Genomic DNA, 19,458 nt, shown 5'->3' with positions numbered 1-19,458 from the left:
TATGTCATCATACATATTTTAGTTCGGTTTCTATATTCCTATATTATGATATATCTCACAATAATCTAGTATTAATTACAGACTCGCTATTTATATGTACAGCATTTTCTTCACATATAAGTTATGTTTCATACTCATTCAACAATATAAAATCATAATATAAATTTGCCAGTAGACTGGGACAGGATATTGAGGCAGATTGTCTCAACTGCGTCGACAGTAAACTCATGTTGTACCAGCAGAGGCTGCCGATATGATTGGACAACAAATTGCTAGCAGAAATCAAGTACTCTAATCATTTGCAACCACTCAAATGGTTTATATGTTTAAATGGTATAAAATGGCACGCAGATTCTTCTGTAATTAATTTGTCTATTCCGTTACATTTCTACTGACATTTTTACCGACAGAATTTATAACAAACACACTTTGACAAATCTATCTTCGACAGATTTTTCTATCTGAGAACTACCGGAAAAGAAATAAAATAATTATTGTTTGCACATATCACAAAAATAAAAATACTTCGGAGTTACTCAAGCTCAAAACAAAATAAAATTACACAATAAAGCAGTTTACAAATTGCCAAGTGCATAGTTCTTCAATAGCTGCTTTTCCAATAAAACTAAATGTAAAAAGTCTATATAATAAAGCTGAGTCTATTTCCTTCAAATAAATTAATTAACAAAATAATTAAAAAAAATACAAATAACTCGGCTAGTCCAATATATAATTTTGGATATGATGAGGATTGAGAATATTGCATAGAAATATTATATGCTCGAATATAACTATAGATGGATAAAATGTAATATGTGATATATATTTTCCTTTGTATGCATTCACACTTTCAGGTAAGGCACTGCCTTTAGTTTAAGAACGTAATCACATATTATATAAATGTTGTCCTCTATCTTTTTTTTTAAGTAAACATATCTTGCTTGCTTACGTTCGGAATATCAATAGACAATCATATAATTTTGCTGAGATCATTAGATTCGACGCGAAAGTGAGAATTCGTACATTTTCTTAAAATAATTTTCCAGCATATACATATTTTAACATATCAATTGTATCAGATTTTATTTATTACACCGGATCAATTTTCACTTTATGTTAATAACCATGGAAACTGTCATACACCAACAAATCACTCATTGTAGAAAAATTGCTAAACGACGCTAACTGGCAAATTCTAATTAAAGAACTTTATTGCGAAAAATATTACTTCAGCCAGGATTTGAACCTGGACTTTCCTACGCTCTAGGCGGGTGTTTCACCAATTCGATCACTCAGGCATCACTCATTATTACAAAAACTCGTTGATGCGCCTATATTTTTATCCAATAAAAAATTAAAATTCTAGCTCGCAGCTGTTATCGCACTGCTGACGCAGTCAAACGTCGTTTAAACCTACCTTTTAAAATGTGCATTTGCTTATTTGATTTTGCTCGGTATTCAAAGCACGTCATCCATGAATGGTATATGTTAACGAGACTACTAACATTCAAGACTTTTCTCACACATACAAAGTCGCATACGTCACGCGTTTCCTTTCCCTCCGCATTAGTTCCATTCAAATCCTATATCCTCCATTTTGATATTTAATCCTTCGAACGTCACATCGATGCTAGGATCATCGAAACCCTCTCCCAGATCGAGCTTCTGTGTTTGAAATTTCAGACAAATAAATTACAAAAATATCGCTTTTTAAAAATAATAATCTAAAGAGAAATCCAGCACAAAATAATCGAACTCTTATGCAAACCTGTAATGCGGCAATTTGTGAAGCATCGCCTACCAACAAAATTTGTGGCTCTTTCTCGTTCGCCTCGTTGATCAGTTTAGAAACCTGGATCTGTCTTTCTCTCGCTGGTAGCTTACGCTATTCAATTAAGATTAGTTAGTCGCGTAATCACATCGAAATTTCACATCAAACTGAATAAAATGTAAAGTAAAACAGCTTTTGTACCTGCATTACACTCACGGTTTCTTTCACGGCCTTATTTTTGTTTTTATTAAGACTAGATGATTCAAGAGAATCTGGCAAAAATACATCGACACCGTCGTCATTGTCGATCAACGCATGAGCCGTTCTCTTGTGCATCACCAACGTGCTACTCTGACGATATTTTCTGGAGCACAGGGTGCATTCGAATGGTCGTTGAGGCGTATGTACCTACAAAGACAAAAATATCCAGAGACAATCTTGTACAAACGTGTCTGACCAGTATTGTATCGTAAAGCCTCGTGTCCACGATCCGAGAACTTGCAATTTTTCCGTAAAAGATGCACGTTGATTAGCTAGACATTTCTCGAAACTAGAACTTGGACACAGTGTTTAGATCGTGGACATAAGGCTTAACAATACAATGATTAATAATCGATAACAAATGCTTACAAGATGATGTTTATATAGACTAGAATATTCGGTAAACCTTCTACCACAGTTTTCTATGGAACAAACGTAGGGCTTTTCGCCCGAGTGTATCCGTATGTGATTCTTGTAGTTTGTCGCGCTGGCGAAAGCTTTGCCACACGCCGGTTGCGCGCATTTGTACGGTCGCTCGCCAGTGTGCGTCCTTACGTGAACCTGAAATTTAACAAAGCACTCAATCCCCGCTGAACCTGGACAATGAGATATTTCGACAAACGGTCGAACCTTGCGCTTCCGTACCTTCCTAATGTTACTCGTGGTGAACGATCGGCCGCAACCGTTGTACGGGCACACGAAGGGACGTTCTCCCGTGTGAGTCCTCACGTGTTTCAACAGATCGCCCGACGTCTTGAAACTCTTGTTACACGTCCCGTTCGTGCACTTGTACGGTTTCTCACCCGTGTGTGTCCGCGAGTGAGCTTTCAGGCTGTAACCGGTTGAAAAGCTCTTTTTACACTTCGGATGGGAACATCTGTACGGTCTCTGACCGGTGTGCGACCGCTCGTGAACCTACAAAATAGATTAAGAATACTGCATTTAATAACTCTGTTAAGGCCTGTGTCTACGATGCTAGAACTTGGTCCAAGTTTCGCGAAATGTGTAGCCAATCAACCTGCAGATTTTATGGAATAGCTGCAAGTTGATTGGCTACACATTTCTCGGAACTAGAACTTGGACCAAGTTCTAGCATCGTGAACACAGGCCTTTAGAAAAGATGCGAACGATGCCGCGCGATTGGTTATATAATTTGTATTGTATCTCGAACAACTGATTACCTTAAGATGATGAGGCGTACTGTAAACCTTGGAACATCCTTCCCTGGGACAAGGATACCTAATTTTTGCGTCGGACAGCTTGTTGACTAAAATCTTGGAATCTTTTTTCTTTAACTTCCCGTCCTCAATTTCCCATAAGCTTTCGTCTACGTCCACATGGCCTGCGACCATGTACGCAGTGCCGTTGATGAATTCCACCTGCGAATATGTATTCTCTACATTTTCGGTAGCAACGTCTTCGGTTTGCACGAATGTAGCTGGATCCAATTCCAGTTGAAGAGCCTTGCCATCGCCAAATTCCGACAAGTCTCGCAGCAAAATGGTGTCTCCGTTTTCGAGCGATGTTTGCAATGTTTGCGCCTTGAAGTCGGGATCTGCAAATGTACGAGTTTCGTCAGCTACTGTCAAAATGGATGTTACGCTTTTCTTCAAATGCAAATTGTATTAAGGAAACTAGTCCTTTCGTATCTTCTGGATATTAATATTTCCCAAGTCAAATTCAAATAGCTGCTAACCAATGTCGCTTAGATTATTCGTAACGAAAGCTTGAGTCCCATCGGGCAACGTAATCGTAGTCACCATCGTGCCAAGCAGTTGGTCGTCCAATATAAGCTCCTGCACTTGGGTCGAATCCTTCCCAGTGCCGTCATTGATCATAACCGACAGACAACCCAGAATGTCCATAGGATTGTTCTGAAACCGAAGCATCATAAACGTTGGAACATACAGATATCGAAACAGACTGGAAGTAAAAGGGACAAACGAAACAAATGATCAGATTGGCAAATGACATCAGACTCGCAAACCACCTTATCGTACAAAATTCATTATTCGACATCTCTAAATTGTTAGCTCATTAAAAGGATAACACGAAGCGATTTTGCTTGACGATTCACACAAAATGTTGATACAGACTTGACAATAGTATTGCGCAGTTCCATGTACCTCGTCAGACTCTTGCAGGATCATCTCCTCATCCTCCTCCTCCTCCTCCTCCTGATTCGCAATGCAATTCGAAGCTGTAGTTCGTGCCGACATAATCCCTACGCTTACGACCCAGCTGTGAACAGAAAACATTTCTCGCTGATACCTAGATGCCAGGCAGGACGACCTAAGAGTTGTCTCCTCCGAGAGCGCGCACGCCTAGCGCCGGGGCCGCGCGTGTACCTTTACCGGGCAAACCGCGATCGAACGAACGGCTCCTTCATTCCTCGCGACAACGGGCGACGGCGCGGCCGACCGGCTCGGCGACGGTTGACAGTCCGTCGTCGCCGGTGACGCGATCGACTCGCCGCATCGTTCCCTGGACGCGTCGTAAACATCGAGTCTCGTCGTCCTCGCGCACGGCTGTGCCCCTGGACACGCGGCGCGAGGAGGCGCGACACGACGGAGAGAACTCGTCGTGCCCGTGCGACGAGGGACGAGGCGTCGCGGCGCGGCGCGCCGCGCCGCGACGTCAACACGGTAGGACATGACGCGACGCGACCGCGAACCGCTCGATCGGCCGCCACGTGATGAATTGGATTTTCGCCGGTCCCCCGTACGCCAGGCACGCCACAAAGAATCTTGGGAAATATTACCCATAAACTCGACCGCCCGCGAAATCCTCCTGCGACTAGCGCGCGACGAACCGGAACTCCGGCGACGGTTGTCTCGCCATGGCGGCGTACGCGCGCCCCGATTCGAAACGCGAACGAAGCCGCCTTGGTCTCCAAATCCCAGATAGCACAAGACACCCCTATCAACATTTTAAGAGTATTCTTCAAGAATATTTGGAATATTCCGTAGGTCATTCTTATATATTTATCTTATGTTCGCGGAACATTCGACTGGCACTACTATAAATCTTTTTCGAATAGGAATAGAATAATCTATCGAACATAGCGTGTCGGTTATACATGGTATGATCACAGGCCTCACTACCTTTTGCATAAGATAAGTATATTATACAATAAACAATGTGCAATACATAAACTCGACAAATATTGAAAAAATATTCCGAACGAATATTCCAAAGACATTCTCGACGAATATTCTAAAAACGTTCTTCTTTGTTATGAATATAGGATTTCTAATAGTAATAATCTATATATATGTATATATTTATAGAATATTTGATTGGAATATTCTGAAATTAAGGATATTTGCACTTCAGAAGAATATTCATAGAAGTGTGTGTGCTATCGGGGAACGCTATTTTCAGAAACAACGGCGGAATGAGCAACCAAGGGTGGTGCTCATATTAATTCGATCGTCTTAAATATGATCGCGGAATGTTCCAGTCATTTCTTTCGATTGGGTGGAATCTCGAAAGGTCGAATTAACATTTAAATACCGCTTTCTAAGACTCTACTGAGAAATGATCGACATCGATCGACGAATCATTTCTCACTGGGTAAAGCCCGGTTTCACCAGCGTCGTTTAACTTGAAGCTTAGCTTAATTCGTTCTTCGTCTTTTTTCAACTGTTACTTTAGAAAGAGACAAACGTGAATTAATGTAACAATGAGATTAAAGTTAAACGACGTTTGGTGAAACCGGGCCTAAGGCCCGTATTCTGAAACCAGCGAGAAATGACTCGTCGATTGATGTCGAATCGACGTCGTTTCGACATCAATCGACGAGTAAGTCCCAGTCTACAATAGAGATTTAAGCCCTAAGCCTTAAGAAATTGACTAATCACAGTCGCGCATTCTACTCATATTTGACCGTGATTGGCCAATTTCTTAAAGCTTAGGGCTTAAATCATCTATTGTAGACTGGGACTAACTGCATAAACAATTGCACCCATGGGTTGTTAATTACAATCGTTGATTACAATTAATTTGCATCCGGAGCACGGAAGTCGAATGCACAGCGATAGTATCATTACAGTTGTAGCATGCTCTAATTCGCTTAAGAAATACGCAACGCGCTTGCATTTTTTGGTAATCTCGCTTCCCGTTTCACGCTGCATAAAGCATTTCAAGACGCCAGCTACAATTGTAATCGCAACTTCGATCCAATTTCGATTAATTTAATCGGCTGAATAGCATAAAGAAACATTTCTGATTATATAATTTCTTATCCTCTCTCTCTCTCTCTCTCTCTCTCTCTCTCTCTCTCTCTCTCTTAATCCACAATCTTTCTCTCCATATATTATAAAATTTGTCGGTCTAACAGAACGATACAAGATTGCTTAATAATCATTGAATTGATAATTAATCCAAGTCCAATTAAATCACCCTAAATGTAATCTAATCTCTCTCTCCATTATATTATAAAATTAGTCATTTTATCTATATTGACAAAACGTATAAGAGATAGCTAATTGAATAGTTAATTAAGTTAATCAAAGTGTATTCAAGTCACCCTAAATGTAATCCAATTTTTATATATCGTAAAATTAGTCATTCGTGTGTAATAAAACGTTCTATTCACGTTAACGAACCGGTACAAGATTGCTTAATAATTGAATCGTTAATTAAGTTAATGGAGACTCAATTAAGTCGTCCTAAATGTTGTTCAGCGTGAAAGGGGAATAAGTCAGTGCCACGCAACGCAACAGACGGGAGATAAATGAACGTAATCCATCCAACTTAGGCGAATTATAAATTACGCTCATTACAATTCCTTACTCTTTAATTGCAAGCATAATCACCCGCTTAGAAAGTCACGAAACCTTTAAGAAAGTCGTCCTCCCCTGAAAGATCATCTCCTGCTTATACGGTCTCGTACTCGACAGGCCCCCCTCGCTGCTCTCTCCACCGATTCGACGATCCGATCGTCCCGGTTCGGTTCGACCGCGCGCGCGGCTCGTCGTGACCGCGGGGACGAAAAATGCGTGTTGCGCGTTCGCGGACGAAACGTCCGTTTCGCAAGCGCGCGAGAGCTAATTCGATGGCGAGCCGCGCGCGCGATCCGCGTGGCGAGATGAAAGTGCCTCGCCGTCATCTCCCCTGCGAGATAGGTCCTTATTACTCTCTCGGGAGAGCCTCCGCGCGGTGCGCACCTCGAGTCACACGCAAGTGGGGTACACAGCATGCACGTACCCGTCGCGGGTGGCGAGTGACGAGAAGGGGGATGCTGAAATTCATGCACGCGGCCGGCGGCGGCCTTTCCGACGTTCTCCGCACCGGCCTGGATCAGTTCCTATATACCGCATCCACGACGCGTTTCGCGGAATCCGGCTGCTTCCTGTTAGAGTACCCGCGTGTCCGCTGCAAGAGAGATCCTTGCCGCCGCGACTGCGATCCGGGGACCCGGGCGTGCTCGTCTCATTGGGATCCTGCTCGATCGGCGCCCGAGGATGACGGTGGGTGAAGTGAGACGGGACGAACCTGTGCCTCCCCCGCGGGGTACCTTGACCGCTCGTCGACGGTCGCGCAGCTACCTCCTCGTCGTTCCATCTGAAAACTTTAAATTATTTTAATCCCCCTTGCCTGTTCGCGTCGAGACGTCGAATGCAGTCGAATGCACTGGGAAAAGTTACGATCAACGATACGTCGCGACTCGATTGACAGCTGACTTCTTGAAAATAATAGAATCTTCTAAATTGCATAATGTTTGGATTCTTATTTTTCAATATTGGAAATACTAGATTTACATTATTTCCCAATATTGCGCCAATATATTGTACTACTAGGGTAGTAGCTATTGAACGCCAATAGTTAAAAGCAGTTATCACTACTGTAATCGTTACTGTAACACTAGTTATAAACAGAGTCCACATACAATTATTAACTATTGATCAGTGTGAATTACTAGAATGCAATAATAGGTACTACTGGAATAACTAGTGCAGAGATTTCAAGTGCGAACTAATAGTGTTCATAAGTTTGCAATATACAATCAACTAACAGTGCATATTCCGTACAGTGTATATTGCAGTTGAGCATTTCTTCTAGCGTTCAGTAACCGGTAAACCAAGCGGTAAACACTAAGGGTCAGTTTCACAAACGTCGGTTAACAGCTAACCGAAGGTTAATTGACTCTCTGTCTCTTCTTAGATAACAAAATAGAAAAAGATAGGACGTTGACTGAACTCTGGTTAAGGGTCATTGCACACAAAATTGCATAGTTGCATATGCATAAGAACCGTCTAAACCAACGAGCATCAAGCATTGAATCGTCATATTGATTTACATAACATGCTCATTGATCCAGATGGTCTTATGCTATGTATATGCAGCTATGCAATTTTGTGTGCGATGGCCCTAACAGTTAACCGTTTGTGAAATTGGCCCTAAGTAACAGTTACATAAAATCATATTATAATTTCTTACTCAATACAATAATTGTAATATAACACATGTCGTACGAAAAATATCGTATAAACGCGAGTTAAATTTTCCGTTACAAATTCGGATTTAACTAGCGTTTATACATCTTTCACATCAATAGTTTTTAACTGATCAGTAGTTATTAAAGTCAAAGGTGACGTCTAAATGTAGTCATTAGTTCAACGTAACACAAAGTAGTACAAAAATAACTAACAGTGCAAACTACTAGTATGAACGTAAAATTACTAGTGCGAACTTCGCTGGTGTCACAAGCTTTTTCCCGAACGGGAGCTTTTACATTAATTTTCTATGCTCTACACTACGAATTAATGAAATTCTTGATTTTCAAGCAATTCGATAAAATTGTTATTACTTAGAAGAAATGAAAATAATATGTTGCAATCTAGCAAAAGTATGTTTACTTTGTAATTTGTAGAGAAAATGATGGCTCAAGCAACTTTTCCATTTCGATTTTTACTCCTTAAAGTAAGGGTCCCTAAATAACACAGAGAATCCGGATTAAAGAATTCGTTTTGAATCCTGAATTATAACATTAATTCTTTTCCCATCCCATTTCTAGTCTTAAAACACTCTTAAGAGTTCAAAAGGAGTTCGCTTTTACGTCACTTAATTCCGAGTCCTTTTCGGATATAAAAGTGTATTTCTTTATGAGAATTTGTGCCGAAGAGAAATTCTTTTTCAGTTTACGTTGAACGTATTACGCTGATTCATAATTTAAAAAATAAATCCCTTTTGAAGTCATGTAACGATCAATCATCTGTGCTATTTGGGGAAGGTATTATACGTAAGCTAGCTTTACAACAAAGTTTCTTTGACGAAAGAAACTTCTTTGTGAAACTTACGTTCCGGCACTTTTCGGGCCGCTATTGCAATCGTATCGAGTAATCACTCCCACGCGATAAATTAGTTTATCTACGGATTTAATGTATCATTAGAAAGGTAGAAGACGGTAACCATTATGCACGCACTTACAAATTCTTGTGCATGCGTATGCGTGTGTATCAATGTAATTGCTTCATTGCGACTCGCTGTTACTTAATCAAATCGTGATGTATCACGAGAATGGGATCGCTCTCAGTTTACAGCAATACATATATTTTTTTTCATTCTCATACGCTGTGTGTCAACACTCTTACTAATCAGACTGTATTGTGCAAAAGTGAATTAGGTCGCAAACTACCCAAAGTATATTAAGACACCTTAGTGTCTTTAAGACGACGTTCAAGACGTCTTTTTCGCATGCTTGAGTAATTGTTCCTGCTCGCGTGCTTAAAATATTTCGTCCTCGATCAAACACTCATAAATTATAAATTGCTTTCTAATAATATAGGAAACATTTAGAAACAGTGACTCATATTGCACATTTAAAAAGCTATCAGAAAATTATACAAAAGCAAATTGAATCGCAAATCGTCTCGACTCAACAATTAAAATGCTTCTTATTCTCGATTTAATATTTATAGATTATAAATTACTTTTAATTAAACATATACACATCAAGAAAGTTTTAACATTAAGTTCAAAATGACATTGTGTATAAACCAATTAATTATATTTCACAAGTTAGTTTACTTTGCGCAACGTTGTCTCTTTTGTCGTCGATAACAACCGAGTTTTCTCTCCTGTGTGTGTATGAGAAAGAAAGAGAGAGAGAGAGAGAGAGAGAGAGAGAGATATCTCACGCCCTTTCGAAACTCGATCCTTTCGCAAATTCCGGAGAGTACCGAATCGCCGCTCGATTATCTATCAGCGCAGAAGTGCTACTTATGCACACGAAATTTCCGCACTGCTGAATCTCAAATGTCGGATTCAATAGCGGCCGATTGTACTCCCAGGTGAAGGTGAGCGGAAAGGAAGGCGAAAGGGTGGGTTTGACACGCACGCACCGCCGAGCACGTGTGCGTCTCTTCTATGAGCCTCCTCGAGGAACCGTCGAGGACTAAGCTCGTGCGCACACACGTTTCGTCGAGGCGTAGACGCGCTTACTCGCGATCGGTGTAGGAGTACCGATGGTATGCAGAGATATAACTACTGTCGCGGTCGCTAAAAATATTGCCTTTCAAAGCGCAATGTTGCTGCCTCCAATCCTGGTGGGAAAAGTCTGTTTTGTATACTCGCAGGGGAGGGCAGCGTTCCGCAAGCAGGTCGTCGAAATGACGTAACATGGTCTGACGTTACGTCAAGTTTATGTTATAATAAATTACTGTCGATGCACCTCTGGAGAACCTAGAAGCAAGAATGATGTGTTAGAAATTGATAACCACGGGATCGTAAAGGAGCTAATAAAACACGCTCTCTGAACCTTCTTGTTATATGTTGGCAAGAGCGTCAATATTTTACGGCCTTACGAAAGAGGAAAAATCGAGAGATATAGATATTACCGATTAAATTCTTCATGACTAAATAGAATATTTCATATTATAATTGATTTGTAACATTCATTTAAACAAAACTGGAATATTGATGGATTAACGTTACTTTGTTTTTTTTTACTATTAAACTGTCGCGCATGAAGCGTTTTATTAGCGTGTAATGGTTGATGGTGAGAAACATTGATTAGGAAAATGTTCTATAAAACATAAATTTTCTAAATGGATTGTTTCACGTGTAACGATCTAATTAATTCGATTCTTTTCAAGATACAGACGGTTGATACACTTGTTTGATGTTGACACATTTTTACGTATTAATAAAATATCACTCACAGACTTCACTGCAAAGATTAATCTCGCAGATTAATTTTTGGGAGCAATTACATAATTTCTTCCTATGTTATGCAATTGAGTTCCATATGCGTCTGCATAGAACCATATTTTTAGAACCGTACTCACCTTGACACATTTTTGTAACATGTGTTTTGCACGGTCCCTTTTCTGCGTCGTGATTCATTAAAAAAAGAGATTTATCTGCCGTAAACGTGTATATTGTGATGTAGAAGCCCTCGCCGCAGGCTGTCTTACGGAGAGCAAATAACGCTTAAAGTTTCCGTCAAAATTGGAGTCTATTCTTTTCTAGTGATACAAGAGACATATATGTATAACATATTATCGTGTCTAAACAGTCGCGTTGCTAATTTCAAAATTCAAAAATTGGTTTCATGTTAATGCTAGAATCTATTAATCAATTTGCATCGTTATTTCTTATTAAAAATTATTACTGTTGCATATTCTATAACAACAATATACTTTTGTAATGAATATTAGATTTAATTGGTAAACACTAAACTCGTTTCGGGTTAAATATATATCCAATCTACGAGGAAGTCACGTAAGAAGTGAATAATTTTACTATTGCCGTTGGCTACCTTACTTTTCTTTGCAAACGAATTTCTACGTTCGCAACGTATCGTGTACGTATCGTATCTTGAAACCCGAGCGTGCAATATGATATAACTCTTGCCAAGAAAATTTTCTGTGAAAGCTATTCGAAGTTTCATGACGTATTAAGTTTCAGCAATCGTGCATTGTCAAACAATATATTTTTTTAAGTCAAACATTTAATGGATACAATAAAGTACAGTACAGTGCATTAATTCGGTTCGGATAATATTATAATTAGGGATGGACAAAATTATACTTAAACGTAGACGCTTTTTGACAAAATGACCCGAGGCGAATTAATGCACCGCACTGTACTCCGTAACGAGCTAGTCAGAAACAGATTGAGACATTCCGGAACGCAGCAAAATCTACTTTCTAACTTTATTTTTACACGAATTGTGTTTTAGCAAAAGTTTGAAAGTTTTTTGCTGAAGAGAAGTCGACTCCAAAGTAGTCGTGAAATATACTCCAGAATTTCTAAATCACTTTTCTCACGTTTTCGCGACTGACAGACATCCGGCAATGATTCTGACGACAAGATACATCGTTAATTACGAGATAAATCGCTATTTTGATTTCAGATAACAGTGGTGTTGCTGCTTCTCACGGTGACTGTGGCCAGTTCCCTGCCGCTCGCCAATGTGCACGTGAAATTCGTGTCGCCTCCCAATGTGTACGAGCACAGCATTACAACAGACGGTTAGCTATCGGTTGCGCAATAATGCTTTATGTCGCACTAAGTTGTGAAGTGCTTTAACTCGTTCGCATTCGTTTCCAGGTGATCGAACAGTGGCTCAGAAGTCGTTCATCTCGATCGGCCGACGAAGTGCAACAAAGTATTCTAAGAATCCTGGTGATTATTTTATTTCTGTACTCGTACAGTTATTTTGGTGCAATTAATTAAGAGTTATTCAACATTAATGATGTATCTTTTAAACGATATTTAATGAGAAAATCATTTATATCCATAATACGGTTCATTTTTACAGATTATGATTATAGGACGAGTTTATGGCAAAATCACTTACGACAAATGATAGCGAATCCAGGAAACGCCGAATCACTGTGGCCGGTCGGCGTTTTTCTACCACCAATTGACGTCAATGATCTTGGATATAGCTGGCAGGAGGTGCAACACGACATTCCCGACTTCTACAAATCTCAGCGTAAGCATTTCTTTTCGGTAATTGCTGGCTGATAATACAAAATGGTTTACATGTATTCACTTTTTAATTCATGATGAAATTTTGAACAAAATGACAAAATTCTAATTTGTCTTTGTAATCTTCTTTTACACATACACACCTGTATATGTACACATATGTGCATATTGCTTTGTATAATTCTGGTTCGTTCCAATTGCAGAACAAGATCCATTTTTATTGACCGACCGTGAAGCAATGATGGCAATTAAATATCTCTACGGATTGGGTGAGCTTTTCTTCGACGATTATCCTCATGTAAGAGCGATACTACGAAATCAGCAAGAAAGGAGGCTGAACGGCTTACATGGACACATTCTTGGCAGTCTGAATCCTAAGTCTCCGTTCCATAGGGAATATAGGAAGGAATAGCTAATCTAAGAATGATGAAAGTGATTTACATCCAAGATTATTGGGTCCAAACATTTGAGCAAGCTATACATAATATTTTTTTTACAATTTACAATTATGTGAATGTTCTGCAAAATATAACAAGCTAGAAACTAACGTGTATTTTCGTGGAGAGGACAGGAATGATGTATTTAAGATTATATTCAGTTTTAAGTTACTAATTTTAAATTACTAATAATAAGATATAAAGTGTCCCATCATTGCTGCATCAACGCTGAATGGCAGATTTTTGTACATGTTTCTCAAATTAATTCCAAATTAGCAAAATTAATTAAATAAACTTAAGTGAAAAAAAATATATATCTAAAAATATATTAATACTAAAACACACCTTGTTATTATTTTATGATATGCATTATAAAGAACACATTATGTTACACATCCGCAGCACTCGTCTGTCAGTGCTGATTCTTATAGAAATTCTCGCTTTTTCTACAAAGAGCTCACAGTAAGTTTAATCACTTTAGTTCATCCATATGAGTGTTACGAATGTCCTTAAATAAGCCACCGTGTTAAGTATACAGCTATCATTGTTAAAAGACCACTGGCGACGGATGTTCTTATTGTTCCATTGCAAAGATCCCCATAACACAGGCACATATACACTTTCTTGTAATTCCACACGGTATAAGCGCATCTCTCCTCGTTGTCGTCAGGGCCTCGCTGGAAGCACAATCTTTGAGTGGCGGTACCATATTCTGTAAAATATAAATTTGTTAATATTTTTAGGTCTCTTTATAAAAGAATAATTGGATTGTATCAATTAAAAAAATATTTATTATTTAACAAATAATTTTATTAACATGTAATATGTAATACGAAAATAATGTTAATATAAACTTTATATATGACAAAAATGTATTGCATTTTTATTGCAGAACGATACAAATTATGTTGCTGAAAATAAAACTTTTTTTTAATAACTTACCATTGTTTAAATTTTGACTCTCAATGATTTTTCCGCACCACCCGGAAACACACGGTACCGCGTCGATGCCTTTTTCGACCGCGATTTGCGTAGAATTCATAGTGAAAGGATCTTTGCACGAGCCCAGGTCTCCCCTCGATCTGCAGCTTACGCATCTTCGAAGAATGCCTGCAATAGCGCGACGAATGAAACTGTCACTTTTACCTACTATCGCTCGAGCGTCATTTCACTTGCGTCGCGATAGACATCGAACGATTAATGATACGCGGCATTTTCTTATAATCTATATAAAGCGTTGAGTAAAGCAAAATTATTTATGCAATACGATACAATATAATTTGTACTTCAATAACAATTAATCCGTAATTAAGTAACACTTTTTTGTTTATAAGATACAGAAATAAATATTCACACAAAATATTAATACTCTAAATCTAGTATTAACAAAACAAAAATTCTTACTAAAAATGGCATATTGATTAAAACTTGAAAAATTTCGAATTTTTTCACGTTCGCAATTTTACATTATCCAAAAAAGAGAAATTCTAGCATATGTCCTTTCCTTTGTTAATCGTAATTATTTTCTCTCTCTCTCTCTCTCTCTCTCTCTCTCTGGTATTAAATATTATTTGTCATTTTGTTAAGAAGATATTTAAGCACCAAAAATTTCAAGAAATATACAGATGAAGTAATTGAGAAAGTTTCTCGAGACTCGCGATAGAAACTCACCGACGCATTCCTGAAGCGCGATTATGCAGAAAGTCGCGACGATCGCTTGGACGCTCGTTCCAAGTTTCATCCTATTTTGCCTTTAATTTCAGTTCAGTCTTTTTGTGAGTGAAGCCTATTGGCCCGTTAACGAGCACCGTAGACAACGAGCCGGGAGCTACGATGGGACACAGCCATTTTGAAACTAAACTTAACTGTCTGGAGACGGATACGTACGCCTTGTAGCTGTCTCTACCAGTTCCCCCTTTCACTCGAGTTTAAGGTCACAGCATGCCGAGGAAGATCAGATCGAGGGAACGTGAAGGAGACAGCCATGAGGTCTCGCGAAGCGTTCTCGACCGATAACTAGTCGCATGCTTGCTCAATAGATTCATTCACAATAACATTAAAGTACAGAATTGCGCGTGATAAAAATGTGCAGTTAACAGCGTTAGCCAAGAAGCAAAACTTTTCAATAATTCAATATCCTCCTGGAAAAAAAATTTCAGCTTTAATAAGCACATAAAAATCACCGTGAAAAAAAATACATTGCACATTTACAGAGAGATCAATAGTTTAAAATCGAAGTTTAATCTACAATAATATGATGTAATTATTACTATTAACTTCCATAAAGTGTCAAGATAAAATTTGTAGTTTGGCATCGAGATTATTCAATCTCGTCTCCCGAAGGCTCATCTTGCGGCAACAGTTGAAATTTGTTTCTTTGCCGACAGGTCATTATTACACCCGCACAGTAGCAGAGTGAAGTCAAGAAAATTATAAATCCCAAATAACCCAAGTGCCGAAAGAAAGCTGTAAAGAGCGACACGTACGAAAAGATGTTAATAATTTTACAATTAACTATTTAGCGATGAAACTTTTGTTATCATTATTTTTGTTACTATATTACACTTTATATACTCTATAATAATTTTCATTGTGCGAGTTTTCACTGACCTTGCGTCAAAAGCCGAGTCTTAGATACAATAACGATCTTCAAGCGCATCATGTTAATGTTATCCACGAAACAGGTATAGTTACCTTGTTCCTCTCTGGACACGTCTACCGAGAGAAAATGCGCATAGTATTAAGATTTAATACACGTAGAAATTATGAATTCTTGTCACGCATTTGGATAAATAAAACAAATATCTTAGATTGCACTTTCATAAAATCTAAAAGATCAATACAAGTTACCTGTTAAATAAAGTGTCGAGAAAGGGTCTACCATCACTCGAGCCTCTTTATCTTTTCTATGAAATGACTGAACTGTTCCCTTCTTCAAAGTGAGTGTGTCCTTTTTCCAAATTACTTGCGACGCTGAGCTCGACCTACATATTCAAGATGTGTCGTCCGTTTCTAATTTTTGTATTTAAATGTATAAGATACGTTAAGCGCCAAAGGATTAACTAAGAATTTTGTGAAAGATTACGCTTCTAGAATCTTTGGGCGAATTACTCCGGACAAGTGACGGCAAGATGCGCGCCTTCGGCGAGAACATATCGCTTGGCGTAACGAAACTTTTCGCCCTTTCTCCTTTTCTTCACGGATGGGCACTTCTTGCAAGATTCTGTTAAAATAAATTCCGGCAAAGATCGCACGACACGGCTGACGCTGGGAAATTCGTCCCGGAGCAGAACGGATCTGAGAATGCATAGTGTTTTTAAAAGTTGTCGCGTTGTATTGCGTGAACGGTCGCTGTTGGAGATGCACAATTACAGACATTTACTTGCAAGGAAGCATCGGAGAGCCCCGGAAGAAGTGTACAATGATCGAATCATTTTTCTCTATCACCGTCTAAAATAATCATTGATATTAAGAAAATGTTTAACGAAGTTGCAATAAAGGATATAAAAAATTCAAAATTTAAAGTTTACAATGGAAATTTTTAAGTTTTTAAATGGGAAAGACTAGAAACACAAGTATGGTACTCGCCAAATTTATGTTGCGCTTTAATCTACAGAAGCCTCTGCTGGTTTTGATACCGCGATTATCTAAGCACTGTTTGCACGGGCCCCAGGGACCCCATTCAGACGCTACTTGAAGGATTACCCCTTCCTCACGGATCTCTGCCAAATCCATCATTTTCGAGACCTAGCGAAAGATTCTTTCTTTCAATTACTTTAGACAACTACTAGCCTGGATGTGATACGTGCATATACGTCGCGATTACTTTAAACCAAATATTTCTGGTTTGTTTTTCGTTTGAATATCCCAGTGAGACATGATTCGTCGATCGGTGTCGAAACAATGTCGAATCGACGTCATGTCTCATTGAGATAGCGAATAAAACAATATATATCGCAGTTTTATTTATAATCAATTGACAACTCGTTAACTTACTGCAAATCTCATGGTTACAGGCCATAAATATATTTCGCGATACTTTTCCCACTCGGTTATGTTTCCTTTTTCTACAAACTCGCCGCCGATATCCTTGAGAATCGCTAGCTTGCATAAAAATAAAAATATTAATTTTGATTCTCAGAATTAACATTTTAAAAACGCAAAATAAATTGTTACTATTCTATAATCTCTTTCTCGATTAAGAATTTTTAGTAATAATCCAACTAAAAAATAAAGCTGAGCATCCAAATACACATTCAGAGTGAAATATGCATAGTGCAATATTACCAAGAAATAAAATATATTACATCAATTGTTATCATTTGTTTTACGTTCAAGCCTATAATTGTATTTGTCCCCTTCCTCTTGTCCCTCTTTGCCGTGGCATCGATAAATGCCGGCGTCAGCGGCTGTAAAGCTCTTCACGACGAGAGAGAGATCCGGCGTTACATAGACTCGACTATACGAAACGTTGTTGTCCATTCCCAGCTCGACTTCCTTCTCCGGGTTTTCCCGATACCGATCTTGATAGTACCAGATTTTTGGCTGCGACTCCTCGTGCTCGTTGCTTCTGCGAAAATTTGGATCAAACAGTTCACCGAGAAACGCGCCGCTTCTGAAGACACATCTCTCGTGTCCCGAGAAATTGTCACAACTAATTAAATTTATTAAGAAAGCTTTATTTAGAACGACTTCGACCAAAATGATTAACTTAACGATTTAACTAACTAACCGTAAGTGTTTAATTTCTCGTTCTTAATTTAATTTCCATGCTAAAGCAATGTATGAATATTAAATGCCAGCAATTGGCTGGCTTGAACTGATGCTGTTTCTTCACTAGGAATGTGAATTCAATGTTTGAGCGATTTAAGTACAGCTAGCATTAACATATTGTCGTAGTTAAAGTGCAGAGCTAAATGGAGAACATCAAATGGGCACACTGTTAACAAAGAAATAGTATTGTTTCCAGTTTTCAAAGAGATATAAACATATTACATCTATTACATCTGACCAAGCACTTAATGCTAATATAATGTTTGGACCATGTAAATATTTCATAGTAGACAACAGCACAATAGACAACATAGATGCATAGTAAGATGCCAACATTTTTGTTAGCAATATAAAAGCAACTTGTGCTCACAATGGCTATTTCTTTTTGTTTCATTTTCACCGAAAAAGTATTAGGCAAATAAAAAAATGTTTCAGGCAAAAGATGTTCATGTTAATTAGTAGAATAAGATAGTATAATAAACAATAGGGGGTTCCATTCAAAAAATTGAAGGTGACCTTCAAGCAACTCAAGGCCAAACTAATGGCACCCCCTTTGAACCAAATAACTTTTGTCTGAAACGTTTTTCTGCGATCAAAAATAAAAAGTTATTTGAGGTGAGACATTAAATTGGGACACCCTGTATATTATATTTTTGCAACGGTCAGAAATTTTCTAAGCTAAGATTGGATCATTATTTTTTTTTAGTGAGATAATTCAATTTCAGGACCTCCAACAGTTGTAAAAAAAATATTTTGCCAAGCCCAACCAATGTTAACTCAATATAATTTAACAATCCCAGATAGCACAGGATGTCCTGTGGACGTCCAGTTTAAGTCCAATTTACGTCCGAACGTCCGTGAACGTGAAATGGACATTTAACGGATGTCTGTTGTCGTACCTTGAACGGATATCCTTTACGGGACATCTTATGGCAATCCGGCACTGCGCGACACGCGCGCGGGCGCGCGAGCGCCAGCTTCTGAGTAGTTCGCTGACCGCCGCTAGGCCGCGCATGGTGGCGGCCAAAAACTCGGAAGCAAAATCCAGTCTCGTAGGGTATAAAAGGAGGCCCGCTTAAGGCTGGATTCAGACTGAACGCGATGAGCGATGAGCGACGAGCGACGAGCGACGAGCGATTATCCAATGGGCGTACAGATTATACGGGAAAGCGTATAGTTTTCCTATAAAGACTGTACGCCCATTGGATATCGCTCGTCGCTCATCGCTCATCGCATTCAGTCTGAATCCAGCCTAACCCATTGGAATACTTG

General features: G+C 38.8%; 3 protein-coding genes across 5 annotated transcripts; 1 reads left to right on the top strand and 2 right to left on the bottom strand.

Moving 5' to 3' along the window:
* Positions 1–1,224: 1,224 nt before the first annotated feature.
* Positions 1,225–4,853, bottom strand: LOC105564627 (zinc finger protein 76-like). Of its 3 annotated transcripts, none has more exons than XM_012017145.1 (9): positions 4,794–4,853; positions 4,159–4,273; positions 3,729–3,906; positions 3,214–3,587; positions 2,678–2,947; positions 2,402–2,593; positions 1,973–2,179; positions 1,769–1,885; positions 1,225–1,665 (listed from the first exon to the last, which is right to left on the bottom strand). In XM_012017145.1, the coding sequence occupies exons 2-9, from the start codon at positions 4,249–4,251 to the stop codon at positions 1,567–1,569; spliced, it is 1,530 nt and encodes a 509-aa protein (XP_011872535.1). In that variant the 5' UTR covers positions 4,252–4,273; positions 4,794–4,853; the 3' UTR covers positions 1,225–1,566. The 3 variants fall into 3 exon arrangements, with proteins under 3 accessions (XP_011872535.1, XP_011872533.1, XP_011872534.1); XM_012017143.1 differs by lacking the exon at positions 4,794–4,853 and adding an exon at positions 4,387–4,717; XM_012017144.1 differs by lacking the exon at positions 4,794–4,853 and adding an exon at positions 4,387–4,716 and having other exon boundaries at positions 1,988–2,179.
* A 1,536-nt stretch (positions 4,854–6,389) lies between these two features.
* LOC105564626 lies at positions 6,390–13,393 on the top strand. Its single transcript, XM_012017142.1, has 5 exons — positions 6,390–7,506; positions 12,396–12,513; positions 12,593–12,667; positions 12,804–12,980; positions 13,180–13,393. The coding sequence occupies exons 1-5, from the start codon at positions 7,501–7,503 to the stop codon at positions 13,386–13,388; spliced, it is 585 nt and encodes a 194-aa protein (XP_011872532.1). The 5' UTR covers positions 6,390–7,500; the 3' UTR covers positions 13,389–13,393.
* A 505-nt stretch (positions 13,394–13,898) lies between these two features.
* LOC105564671 lies at positions 13,899–18,522 on the bottom strand. Its single transcript, XM_012017216.1, has 9 exons — positions 18,425–18,522; positions 17,745–18,067; positions 17,410–17,513; positions 16,987–17,160; positions 16,525–16,772; positions 16,264–16,397; positions 16,024–16,128; positions 14,356–14,523; positions 13,899–14,125 (listed from the first exon to the last, which is right to left on the bottom strand). Exons 1-9 carry the CDS (start codon positions 18,520–18,522, stop codon positions 13,923–13,925), a joined length of 1,557 nt encoding a protein of 518 aa, XP_011872606.1. The 3' UTR covers positions 13,899–13,922.
* Between the last annotated feature and the right edge of the window lie 936 nt (positions 18,523–19,458).

This window comes from Vollenhovia emeryi, unplaced genomic scaffold, assembly GCF_000949405.1.
Source record: "Vollenhovia emeryi isolate VEMERY1.0 unplaced genomic scaffold, V.emery_V1.0 DF939161.1, whole genome shotgun sequence".
Classification (NCBI taxonomy): Eukaryota; Metazoa; Arthropoda; class Insecta; order Hymenoptera; family Formicidae; genus Vollenhovia; species Vollenhovia emeryi.
This window is presented reverse-complemented; position numbering and strand designations above follow the sequence as displayed.